Source organism: Hippichthys cyanospilos, chromosome 4, assembly GCF_059441005.1.
Source record: "Hippichthys cyanospilos isolate Australia breed blue-spotted pipefish chromosome 4, RoL_Hcya_1.0, whole genome shotgun sequence".
In the NCBI taxonomy this organism is placed as follows: Eukaryota; Metazoa; Chordata; class Actinopteri; order Syngnathiformes; family Syngnathidae; genus Hippichthys; species Hippichthys cyanospilos.
In genome coordinates, this window is record NC_142372.1 from 13,362,574 (window position 1) to 13,376,546 (window position 13,973).

Consider the following 13,973-nt stretch of genomic DNA (forward strand, 5'->3'; position numbering starts at 1 on the left):
TGGGAAATCTAGTGCAGTCACAAGCTGAAATTCTCTATATCTAGGCCACACACACATACACACACATGCACATACAACTTTGTAGCTTTCCTCCTGTTACGCCCAAAATGCTTCATAAAGCTTTCATTTCAAAACGTATCTTATAGGCTGCTTCACTTTTGTAGTTTCAACTGCTGTGTGGCGTTTCGGGACTTATAGTGCAGGCAGATAAATATCTCTAAATTCTGCTCATTTCACAATAACGTATGGAATACGCAACAAGAATTAGAAGCTTACTGTGATTAAGATGCCAAGTGAGCTGGATGGCACTATGTTCTTTAAAGGAGGGATTAAGTTGCTCAACTTAGGAGGCTAAGCTGATTTATTTTTACATACATTTTGGAATAATTAAGTCCATATTTTAGGAAGGGGAAGAGTTTTAGATAAAATTTGCACTCCTTCATAGTTTGGTTTAGACCAACATGTTTTTTTTAAGTCTGGGTTAATTTGCTCAAAGATTTGCTTCCATTTGAGTGCCACCATTAACCTTAAAAACGCAAAAGTAAAATAAATAAATAAAATAGTAAATGCTGCATACTTATATAACAGCTGACAAACCAGGACATACTAGTTTCATGTACTGTATCTTTGGCTAAACACAAAACGAGTTTGGGCATTATAAGAGAAGCTGTCAAAACAAACGGCTTCAGAAGAGTTGTGTGCAAATAAAGAATGCTACTTTTGTCTAAAACAAACCACCCTCAGAGCATGAATTGAAGAGCGAGAGTACTTCACATCACTGCGGGTCCCCCGAGTAAACACTTGCCGCTGAGCTCGCTCACCTTGACACACGGGCTGCGTTCCACTCCAGGTGCCATTGTGGAGGCACGTCCTCTCAGCGGATCCAATCAGATTGTATCCCGCCTCGCAGCTAAAACGCAGCAGGCTCTTGGCTTTAAAGTCTTCCCCTCCTAAACGGGCACCGTGGGGAGGAACTCCTGTGTCCCCGCACATCCCTGGACTCAGACCTTTAGTGAGAAAAGATAGTTAATGTCCCTAATACTAACAGCCTGGGAAGGTGCACAGCAATGTACAATGGGGGAGAAAAATACAATTGCGCAGGCAGCAAATATAAAATCTCAACATTTTTCATACGGTATGCGCTCTATGTGATTTGACAGGCATATGCGGGATGCGACTCATGTTGTCACATATGACAAAACCCCTGGTTCATTAAATAATAATTATTATGACACCCCCTCCTTCAAAAACATTTTCACTTTAGTATTTAAAACTAATACCAAATGCTCAAAAACTTGGTGAGGTAATGGGACTTACATTCAGTTTGAATGTATAAAATAACATTTAGACATACATATTACGAAAAGCAATAAATGTTTCCTGCTCTGTGCATGTTGCATCTATTAGAAATATATATATATATATATATATATATATATATATATATATATATATATATATATATATATATATATATATATATATATATATATATATATATATATATATACACAAAACAGCTGAAGGGGGAAAAATTAATATGGGTCTAAACAGGAATGACCCAATATTTAGGTGACTATCACCCAACTTGTAAGTTTGTTTTTCACAAAACAAAACAAAAAAAATTGCTTGTTTTATGACCCATGATTGGGATATTTTTTTAACCCCAGTATTTTTAGAATATACCATTTATTATCTATGAGAAGACAGATGTTTGAATAGAACAGCATTGTCAGTGGAATATATGTCATTGTTATTAATACTAACATTGTATTAAGTAATTTGTTGCTTCATAATTTTTCATCTAACTGCTAGCCCTTTGTATAGCTCTAACTTGCGAAAACTGATGACAAACCCTACCCTTTAGTACAAGTGAGGATCATTTTTCCTCATTTCAGTAATGTTAAGAATAATGCATGCAACTTAACACAGTTCAGCAATATAAAAGGTGGATATTTTTGAAGTTGTATACCAGATGCTAGGCCATCATCCTTGACATACTAAATGCCATGCTGATTAATTTAGTCTTTTTTAAGAACGAGATATAAAATAAGTTTGTGGAAGAAAATGTACGTATTGATTGCAGAGATACAGAGGCATTGACATACAGTGTCACCCCCTTGCAAACTAGCATAATTTTGCATTAAGGTTATGCTAAATTGTTCTAGCAGTGAAAGCGCTGAGCGTGTCACAACTTTAGGAGCTTAAATTCCACTGGTAGGGATTTGTGACTTTAAGAGCTCCCATCGAGCTGCCGTGCATCTAAATGAGGTTCCTCCAGCTGCAGGATGGATTCTGCCCCGCTGAGCCTTCTGGTCCGAGGCCAGTCGAGCAAGCTTATTGCGTTCCAGCTGTTGAGACAGTTGAGGCTGGCTTCGGAAATGATCAGTTGTAGTGTTATGAGGTGTGCAAAACCGCTGCATTTGGTCATGAGGAGTAAACCAGGACTCTTTGTCTTTTTCACCTTCATTTTCCTCAAACTGGATAAACAATGATTTTTTAGTTAAGCAAAAGTCATCTTAATCAATCGTATCATATGAAAAATTACTTTTATGTAAAATACTTCTTTGTAATTTATTTTTATCTCATTTTGGAAATGATATTAAAGCAAAACCCAGACAGAGCTTGCCATGTACTAAATATTTTGATGGTATTTGATGACCTTTCTGAGAATTAGATCAACAAATAGAAGTAATCTTTAGAAGTAATCTTTGGAGTCCTCAATAAGAAGTCGCCTTGAAGACATTGTGCCTGTTGTTGTTATTCATATCTGTCATGAAGTGGAATAAATGAATGACTAATTCTATAAACCAGCAAGCGCAAAAAAAAAAAAAAAAAGTTTCTGGTCACATCTGGTTGGTGTGAATATCAAATATTAAAATATACAATGTACTATAAATGAGAGCTTAGGCATACACCAAATTCACAAGTCTGCCAGTATAATTGAGTGTGCTAACCCCCCCCCCCCACACACACACACACAGATTTGACTCGGTCTACATTACTATGCTATCCTGGTCATTTCATGGTTTTGATTTTTAGAGTCAAGAGTACTATGTGCTGGCAAAGTCACTCTGAACTTTATCTGTTTGAGAAATAAAGTTTGTTTTGCTGCTTTCATCAGATTCAAACTGTATCACATTTCCCTTCTGGCATTGATTTGAATTGAGATGCTGCTGGGAGATGCTGTGACCCACTAAGCGTACATTTAGAAACATCCTGCTTTGCACATAAAGATAAAATATCTTGACTGTTTGCTTGCACGTAGAACAACATTTTTAACCAACTACGGGCCGCATAAGTTCTGAGTCACTTTACCAGTGCAGTAGGGCGGCGCTCCACTCCACGTGCCGTCCTCTTGACAATGGCGTGTGGCATTGCCCACCAGCGTTCCTCCTGGCAAACAGGAGTATTGTAGCACAGAGCCATAGGTCCAGCTGTGGGCCCCAGGGATGATCACATTTGGGGGCACACCGGGGTCACCGCAGGAAATAGCTAGAGAGATGGTTGAGGGAGGTTTTATTAGAAAAAAAGTGAAGGTGGGGCGGTGTTAATGTACATGGAAATAGGTCCAAGAATGGATTGCATCTGCTTGTACATTATGTACTACAGCTAGGTCAGAAAAAATGAACTGAAAAGAATCACTGTAAAGAAAATAGTATTTATATTTTAACAAATTTCTTTTCTCAAAAAATGGACGATGGATGATCTCATTCAACATGTCAACAAGTACTTTGAAGGTACAGTTAAATGGCTGCTAAAGAATTAAGCATGCACATTGAGCTTTTTATGGCTTTTTTTGTCATTTTACATATTCCAAATGAGGGACTTGCCATAACGAGTGTTAAGAGGAAAACAAAAGAGATAACGAAGAAACACCAGAAGACGTGATGCCAACACACGAAGGATCTGGTACATCAACTTTACATTAGGAATGTTCAATACCAATCTTTTCTCAGACTGATATGAGTATGAGCACTCAACTCTTGAGTAGTCACCGATACTGATACCACTTACCGATACAACTAGTAACTTTGATAGATATACCAACATCCCCAAAAAACAAAGAGATCACTGAAACACCTACTTATTCCATTGAATAATTTAATGCCAATTTTCTATTCTTCTAATTTTTAATTTCTAGTACGTAGTCATAAAATTGCTCCAACTGTGTGGCTGTTTCTAGTATCAGCTGACATTACGAGTACCGATAACATTAAAATAAGGCCAGGTATCAACTTAATACACATTCTTCATATCTGTACTCGTCCATCCATAATTATATCGATTGAAAATTAAACATGTTCCGAAAGAACAAAATAAATCTTTAAAAAAATATCTAGACTTCTAGATAGGGGAAAATGTACACAAATTGCCACCTATGCTATCACAACCTTGTTGGTGGAAGTAACCAACATGTTCATTGTTGTCATTGACTATGACACAATGGCAGAAGCACTTGTAATGTATTCTAAATGAATTGGACTTTAACAACAACACTAAGTCATTTACCCCTTTATCTCTTGGAAACTGTCCCATCCCAGAACAAAATCTTCTATTTTCTTGTTCAATTTTTGAAAAAAATGACATTTTACAGAGGTCAGGCATCCCAGCTCTCTGGATGACACAGATATAGAATTGCCCTCGATTTTCTATTTCTGCTAAGGTATTGGTCCAGCGACACCAAGCCAAAGTTGGATTAGTCTGTCCTCTCCTTGCACTTCAGTCACCTGCTTCTTTTCCCCCCAATTTTTTGATAAGACCTTGTTCCTGAAATTTAATGCCCCTTACTCCATGTCTACCTTGCCCTCTTTGTCCCATTTCTCATTTCCACATCCATGTCCTCTTTGTAAAGTATTGGGGCTTTCAGAATAGGACATGATTCCTTGTTACATTTGATTTTAATCTCTTAATCCGCCACATTTGTCATTTGTCATGATATGAAAACATGACATGAGAAAAATGAACGTTTCAGGTACTGTATTGACGTTTTTAGATTAAAAGTATGGCAACAGGATTTTGCACCTTATATTGGAGGTGAAAGGAGCACTTGAATAATTTGAATATCTTGGTTTAAAAAAAACAAAAAAAATGTTTTTTTCTGGCACTGGATACCCACTTATTAGAATATATGTCAGTAAAAAATATATTGCAGCAACTTAATGTTCTACATGGCAGTAAAATACGCAAGGATGTTCTGCGATGGCCAGCTTCAAAATTAAACCTTACATTACCAAGTAACATATGACCAAAACTACACTTGTTCTGAAATCACGTTCAATCGCTAATTCAGGATGCTAATCAAATGACTTTACTGATATTGACATACAGCACATGTTGCCAGTGTTTGCCGGCGGCTCGGGTTCCATTATAGCAGCGTCTAGCATAAATGATCTGCTAGCTAGCAGCACTGTCTGGCACGATGGATGTAAATGACTCAAGCACACATTTTAATGTTAACAGCCTGACATTGTTTTCGTTCCTACTGATCATATTTGAACAAACAATGCTGACTCAAATGTGCTGTTTCAGTCAGCAAATGTTCTCATAGACCAACATTTGTAGCGAGTGACATGTACAAGGAGGAAAGTAGTGAGATGCTAAGCACAGTTTAAGTAAAAATAATGTTCATCATCAAAATGTATAAAAGTTGGTCATGCATAATTCAGTGGAAATGTGTTATTTGGGCGTCTGTGTTTCTAAATATTTATTTATATATTTATTTATATTATAAATGATATAATATTATATTATATATATGTTTTTATATATAAGGAACACATTTTTTTTTAATATTCAAAATACTCAATAGCTGCAGCCCTATTTTACAATACAATAGATCTGATAGTTTTCACCACGGAGAATTTGGGAAGTGTCAGAAGCACAGACATATGAAGTGACAGAAATAAAACCATTGATTATTTTTGGAGATGTCAACAAATGCACAAAAAAACAACAACAACAAACATGTATTGCTGAATCTAACGCATTGTGTTGCAATTGGATGTAAGCACCCAGCAAAATACTGCATTTAAAACTTGAGACTCCATACCCCAAAAACTGCCCTGGGGGAGGTCAGCACCAACTGCCACAGTGCGCCGACCCAGGGAGTGTTTCAATTTTACCATTGTCATAATGCCATAACATAAAATATACTCCCACAACTTTAAAGGACCAATTTAAGCCCTCTGCAACTAAGTCTCAAAGGGTCCTTTGAAGGTCTGTTTAACAGTTTGATTGGACAGATATGTCCTCCTTCTTTTATGTTTTTCTTTAAACCTGTCCTCACGTTAAATCCCACATGAACAATTCATTACTTCCTGGCTCTCCTTTGATCCCACTCATGTTCTTTGTCTTGGTTACTTCAAAATGCTATTTATCTCAGACAACATAGAGGATCTAGCCCCTATCCAGGCATAGCAGCATGTAGTTATATGAATTAGCATACAAAGAACCTTAAAAACCTTTCAGAAAGGCAATAAAACAAAAACGATACAGTCACCCTCCATCCACCATTTAGTATTAATATTCATTAAAATAATTTGGAGTGACAATTTTAGAGTGTTAGTTGAGGAAAGATGTTTTTAATGTACTGTGAAATATTCGAATGAGGATTAACTGCTTATCCTCACCTAAGCACCGAGGGGTCGGCCTGTCCCAGCGTCCATCATGTAGGCAGGTGAGGAGCGCCGAGCCGAGCAGGTAGAAGCCTCGTTTGCAGTGGATGGCCACGGTGATGCCGTAGCTAAAGATTTCTGGGTACCGTAGTCCAGACTGTCGCACTCCATTCTCCACATGCCCGGGATCAGAACAGTTCACCACTGGTGAGAAAGGACGATAAATGAAGTTAGAAACAGGAATTTGACAGTTTGTGGAGTTCTTTTAAAGGAACTGACGATGGAGTTGAAGTGCCAAAACACTGCCGATTGACAATAATGTCATTGTGCAACTCAAGGTCAGTTGGAACTAGCGTTGAAGATTCACACAATGAATGTTTATAACTGTCAACATTGCAGGTGCAACGATTTTAAAGGAGGGTTGTTTTTTTTTTTTTATTTGAGGTGGATTATCATCGTGTTGAATCAAAATAAGACATTTGGAAACATCTGCTTTGACTTTGAAAAACAAAGATCAACATGTTATGATGTTACAGATCAAGCCAACAAACAAATCATAACACATTGTTTTCTTCAATGCCGATTTGGAATAAAAAGTTCTGTTTTTCAATGAATGTGGAAATTAAGTTGTTTTTATTAATTTATTTCATGAAGTCCCCATTTTGTCTTTGTAGATTTTCCTGCCACTATATATTTACATACAAAACGAGTGATTAATTATTCTGAGAGTTGCCCTCTATTGCCCACTAAAAAAAAACACCAGCATTGAAGCACTCTTCAAGGTAGCTGGTCCATTTTGTTAAACAGTCTTTGGGTTTAACTTCAGCCAAAAAGTGCCCATTTGTTTCCTGCATTGTCACTGGGGAGACTGACATTGACTCGGATTCAAGTCTAGGGGGAAACATAAAATATGAATATGTGTATGTGTGTGAGCGTACGCATGTGTGGGCACCCAAGGGGAACAAAAAAAAAAAAGCCTCCTAATTGACAGCTGCTGCTGAAAAGCAAAAAGTGAGGGGGGTTGGATAAATTCCTTGAATGGAAGACAGACGTATGCAACTCTGCTGTATCGACCTGCCAACCATCTGCGACCAAGCGTAGCGCCTGGGTGTTTGCACAATTTAATACATCATAACTGCTACACCACAACAAGGTCAGTGGGGGTTGGTAATGTTACATCCAGGCATTATAAGCCAAGTAGAATTCGTCTTTTGAACTGTATTGTATACTGTGAGTACAAAGATGAATTCGCAAGTTGAGTTTCACAAGTAATATGGGAACTCACACTTTTCAAAATATTAGGTACACCTGTATATATATCCAAGACTATACTGGACAGTCACTTTCACATACACATTTACATATACACACATACACACAACACAAACTTTGACTGAGTGAAAATGGAACATGCTGCCTGCTAAAAAGTCAGGAAACCACTTTACCTGCACAAATGAGAGCCAATAAGACCATCATAACAATAATACTATATACACTGTGAGCCTAAATTTGAAAATTGATGATAATTTTGGCATATTAATTATTTAGTACTAAGACAACTGCATATCAGCACAATACAGCAGATACATTTTTCAGGCTAGCTGTAAATTGATTTCATACCTTTGCAGAGAGGCAGGGGGCTGCTCCACTGCCCGTTGAGTCGACACTGAGCACGTGCGCTTCCACTCAGGATGTAACCTTTATTACAGGTGAAGTTGACCACATCGTTGAGGTTGAATTCGCTGCCATTAGTCCGCCCGTTGGCTGGGTTGCCGGGGTGACCGCACGTTATGGCTGAATGTATGGAAAATGGAGATGTTAGAAAATTGTCATTGAAAGATCAATGGTAACAAAACTAAACGCATCTTACACTTTATTAGGTACATCTGCGCAATGGGATTCAAGCTAACAGGAGTTATATCAAATATTATCACTGACAGTCATAAAGATATTAACATTGATTTTGAAATTACTATTATAGATCATGCAGGTGTACCGTACCTCATATTGTAATGAAAAAGTGAATTATAGTTGATACTTATCCTCAGAACCATTTTGTATTTCTCTAATGTAAAAGGAGACTATCGCTAAACACTGATATGCATTTCTGCATTATTAAGGACTTACGGACGCAAACAGGTGTTGTTCCAGACCACCGATGGTCTTGTTGGCAGATTCTGACTGATGTGCCAATCAGGCGATATCCCAGCATGCACTGGTACACCACTGTGTCGCGGTAACTTGAGCCATCACCGCTAATGTGCCCATTCACGATAGGATTTGGTGAGTCACAGTGGCCAGCTTGAAGAAAAAAAAAATCCACGTCATTGGAATAATACATCAAAAGATGCGTGCAAAATAAGAAAGTAAAAGCTCGCATCAATGTATTTATTTTGTTTCATTCACCTTCCCGAATAACTTTCTCTCTCTAGAGAAAGCACTGTGATGGTGACACACGCTTCATTTGCATATGACACATTTGGGCTAAAACATTAAATATCACTTTATATAATCTTGAGTCAAGGCTTTAAGGGTGAATAGGACATTAAGTGATACAAATGCATCAGTAAGCGAATTTAAGTCAACTGGAGCATGTGAACAGATTCTTGTTTTTGTTTTATCTCATTTACAATTACCTCAGCCAGACACACAGAGCAACTGTGTTTCATGTGTCGCCAAAATTATTGGAACAACCTGCTATCATACTTGTAAGTGTACATTGAGTTTTCACCACTGTTCATGGACATCAGCAATATGAAAGCTTTTCTAAAATATGCTGGAGAGCGTCTTTGGAATGCTTTGTCTATTCAGCGTGAAGAACAGAGGTCACTAATGTTGAACCTGAAAGAAGGCCTGTCTCACGATCTCTGTTCTCATACATTTCAAATGTTTTTGATGGGAGTCTTCTTTCAGATCAGACTCAACCAAGCATGTCTTTGTGGATCTTGCTCTTGGTCTGTGTGCTGGGAACAAAAAAATGTCTTCTAAAACCTCTCGGTAAGATGAAGATTTAAGACTGGGAAAAAGGCGGGCTGAATGGAATACAAAGCAAATGGTTTGCATGTCTGCTTCACAGTCCGAAGGTTCAGGGTTTGAATCTCCACTGTAGCCTTCCTATGCAGTGGGCATGCTCTATGTTTGTGTTTTCTCCCGGTACCTCATTTCTATCCCATATTCCAAAAACCAAAATTCCAAAAATGCACGTTATCTTAAACGTCAAAAATAATTGAGAATCACTGGTTTAAACACAGATTTTATTGCCTTAAAGTATCAGTGGATGTTTGCCTTTACAGTATGTGCTTTGCCACTGACTTGCCCAAATGTCAGCTGAGATGGGCTCACTTACTACTGGAATTCTAGAAACTATATGTAGATTTATTTAGACTTACCAAGACACTTTGTTTCCGAACCACTCCACAGACCATTGGCTCCACATTCTCTGACATGGGACCCCACCAACGTGTAACCATGGTTACACATAAAGATTGCAGTTGCACCAAACGTGGTCAGTGTTCCAAGTTTGGTGCCAAATGGTGGAGAGGGGAGATCCCCGCAGGACAAGACTGTCAAACAAAATTTGTATTTAATACCAATATAATATTTTGTAATAATATATTAAAAAAATAGTACAAGAACTAAGAGCATTACGTATTAGACTTACTCTTGCATGTAGCTGGGTCATCTGATCCCTCCCAAGTCCCATTGGCAAGGCAGCCTAGTGTACGATGTCCCGCCCCGAAAGAGTACCCGGCAGAGCATTCCAACATGACCAAGGAGCCAAACTCTCCCAGTGTACCGGAGAGCAGACGGTAGGTCATGTGATCAGACAAGGCCCCCTCAATACTGGGACAGTGAATGGCTGGGAAATACATGGAAGGTCATGAGAACTGAATTCATGACGTGTGCCTGCAATGATTGTGGCTTAGGCTGTGACATTGCTTTAATGACATGAAGTTAGCTATTTCAAGACCAAGATGATCAAGATAGGAAATAGCAGTAGTTACAACAAGTAATACTTACAGAGACACTTTGGGGGCGAGGCAGAATTACTCCAGCTGCCATCTTCCAAACACATTGCCATGGCTGGCAGACTGGGGTCAAGGTGATAACCATGTTTACAGTGATAGGTCACCTGACTGCCCACATTGTAGTGATAGGCATAGAAGCTGCCATTGCCTGGTGACTGAGGGATCCCGCAGGAGATAGCTGCCAACCACAAATAAAAGTGACTAAAAGTAAAGTAATGTGAGGTCAATTGGGCCTTTTAAGACTATTTTACAGGAGTGTTTTGAATATGAGATTAATCGTTAAAAAAAAAAATGCAAGTCGGGTCACTCCTATTTCAAAGAAAAGCATACTCAGAGATGTTGACAATATTACCTTGACAGTATGGTGGAGGCGTGTCCCATTGAAATAGCCCATTGGGGTGGAGTCTACAGGTGGAATTCATTGAGCCAACCAGGCGGTAACCATGGTTACAGTAGAACTGGAGTCTGCTGCCTGGGTGGACATTGGTGCGATTGACAACGCCCCCATTCGCTGGGGGATCATTAATACTACAGTACGCAGCTGGAGAGACAATGAAAGAAGAAGCCAAAGGAAAGAAAGAATCAGTATGGTCTAGGATACAAAAAGCAAACTTTTTTTTAAGGTGGGCGAAATGATGCTCCCACACATAACAACAAAGTGAGTCAGTAATCATTATTTCCATGTCGGATAGTTATCTTTTCAAGAAGTATCTTACATCAGCCTCTTTTAAATGACTCATATGGCCTTTAGTTTTTCACGAACCTTGCTTGAAAATGTGTCTACTCTCTCTGTAACATGTTATACAACCCACATAGTTAAGGGTATAGAGGCCAAGGGCTTCAAGTAGCCTGCTTACTACAAAACAATGATATTTGAAACTAAATTGGAAAAAAAATAGAGCTATAGTCTTCTGCCTTGGTGGCAAGGGGATTGATAGATTATGTCGTTAATTCCTGTCATTCAAAACAATGAAATGTAGCATTTAAACGTTTAATGATCAAATCTCACCATATGTTTACAATTAAAAAAAAAAACATTTAGGTTACGTTTTGCACACAATTATAATATAGAATGGCAGTTAGGTAACTTTACTTAAATCTTGTTTAGTATTTTGGCCATTGTTGTGTCATTTTCCTCCACATCATTCATAGAGTATTTCAATCAAGGGATGGCACACTCCTGGTAATAAGTGATAAATAAGCGGTTGTTCTATGTTGAAATTCAATGTGTTGTCACAACCTGGGTGACATTTCAGCTCCTTGGTCTGTTTTTTTTTTTTTCAATGCTTTAGTCTTGATGTGTAATGCATTTGAAGTAAAGATCAATGAATCGAACAAAATACCGCACAGGGTTAAACCGTATCATTAATTGGAAGGGACCCAAATCTAAACATTGATTATTGTTTGCTAGCAATAGTCAATGTAGTCACATTTACCAATAAAAAGACCAAATTCCCCCTCCCGATAACTTTAAATATTGTATCATTCACAAAATGTACCTGAGTATCTTATCTTGAATCCTTTCTTGTTGGTTGCATGGTCAGTGGACCAGCGTAGGTAAAGCTGATTGGTTTTGGAGGTGAAGTTGAGTTGAGATGAATGATTCCCACTGAGAGCCACGAGCAAAGGGCTCTGTCCCGAAGACCCTGCAGGGTACGGATGAATAAATCATCCCGTCAAACAACCATGGTGTACATAGTCAATCCTATTTTGTTCCCTCGTGCAACACTCCCATTACACTCATAATCCTAAAATAATTATAAGAATATCTGTGCAGGAATGAGCAAACCAAACAAATGAAGCCTTTGAGTATATTTAAATTTTATGTACATATTATTAATATTGAATGTGTTCTTTTTGTTGCTTTTTGTCATGGCATTCATCAAGCTATGGAAAACTAGCGTCCTCTACAGACATCATGTTGTCAGTCATAGCACAAAGGTGCAAAATGTCTTACACAAAAATGCCATACCCTAAAAATGATTTTTTTTTTTAATTTTGATATAGTAAAATAATCTGACAGATATGCAGTTTATTACTTTGATTGTTCTCAATCATTGTTGATTTTGTGCAGTGTTATAAAAGTGAATTTGTAAAACAAAGTTCTCAACTATCTATAATAAACAAACACATGGGCATACACATGCACACAAACTTTTAGATTTATTAATACGTAACAGATTTGGATCTCCTGGGGAGAAATTTCACACACTGCAAATTAGAATTAACTACCTTGAATCTTATTAGCAGTGGTGATGTTTTTCGCAAAGCGTTATGCAAAGGAAAAATGTGAGTGTGTGCGCTGTAGTGTTTGTATGTGCGTGTGCACGTGTGTGTGTATGAGACAAGATAAAGGTTGGGCTATGCTGACCGTCAAAAATTTCCAGCTCGTCAAACTGCTTCTCACTGTGGAAAATCTCCACGTAGATATTGATGATGTAACCTGTGACATAAGAAGGCAATTTAACTTTGAGCACATCAAACAAATGCAATGAGGTATACTGTACCTGTGTTTTCGAATGAGATCCAATACATGGCAAAAGCAAATTATTCATTCAACATATTTTTCATTACGGTTGCAGAACTGCGCTGCACATTTTTGCTCCTTTATTTAGCAACATGATATGAGGGACAAACAATCGAAAGATTTATCAACGTGATGTGTGAAGTGCACACCTACATTACTGCAAACTACAACTATAATGATGCGCCTCCTGTTAAATCATTTCAAAAGTGTAGAGGAAGCAGGTGATCAAGCTTTTTTGGTGTTTGGATATCCTACAGAAATCCTAATCAAATATTGAGAATTTGGATGATTATAAACACAGAAGACCAAATAACACATTTCCAATTACTTATGAATGACCGACTTTTATAAAATTTTCATGATCAACAGTTTTTAAAAAAATCAATTTAAACGGAACTCAACAGCACACTACTTTCATCTCTAGAAACATAAGCTTCTACTAGCTTTACTATCCATCCATTTTCTTTAGCCGCTTATCCGCTAGCTTTACTAACTTTTGTTATTGCTAACAACATTGCATGCTTGCTTGAGTCTGATGTGAAAGAAGACTCCCATTGCGAGCTAGCGGCTAATTTACGCCAGATGCAACTATAACGGAGTCGGAGACATTGGTAAACACTGGCAACAGGTGAGGTAGGTCAATGTCAATGTTCGCTTAATTAAGTTGTGTGTTAATACCTGGAGCTGTTAATTAATCGTGATTTCAAACAAACACCGTTTGTACTAAAAGTCAGAAACAACATTTGGAGTAGAGAGATGAGTCAAGATGTTATGCCACAACACGCTGCCGGAAACAACTTC

General features: G+C 38.0%; 1 protein-coding gene across 1 annotated transcript in view; it reads right to left on the reverse strand.

The window, feature by feature from the left end:
• csmd1a (CUB and Sushi multiple domains 1a) overlaps window positions 1–13,973 on the reverse strand; it is a 371,307-nt gene that overhangs the window by 30,233 nt on the left and 327,101 nt on the right. The window contains exons 50-60 of the mRNA XM_088414132.1: window positions 13,017–13,088; window positions 12,145–12,291; window positions 10,998–11,186; window positions 10,638–10,823; window positions 10,279–10,476; window positions 10,007–10,180; window positions 8,745–8,918; window positions 8,238–8,411; window positions 6,633–6,821; window positions 3,319–3,495; window positions 822–1,007 (exon numbers count right to left, since the gene is read on the reverse strand). Coding sequence (XP_088270258.1) covers window positions 822–1,007; window positions 3,319–3,495; window positions 6,633–6,821; window positions 8,238–8,411; window positions 8,745–8,918; window positions 10,007–10,180; window positions 10,279–10,476; window positions 10,638–10,823; window positions 10,998–11,186; window positions 12,145–12,291; window positions 13,017–13,088 — 1,866 coding nt within the window. The remainder of the gene's footprint in view (window positions 1–821; window positions 1,008–3,318; window positions 3,496–6,632; window positions 6,822–8,237; window positions 8,412–8,744; window positions 8,919–10,006; window positions 10,181–10,278; window positions 10,477–10,637; window positions 10,824–10,997; window positions 11,187–12,144; window positions 12,292–13,016; window positions 13,089–13,973) is intronic.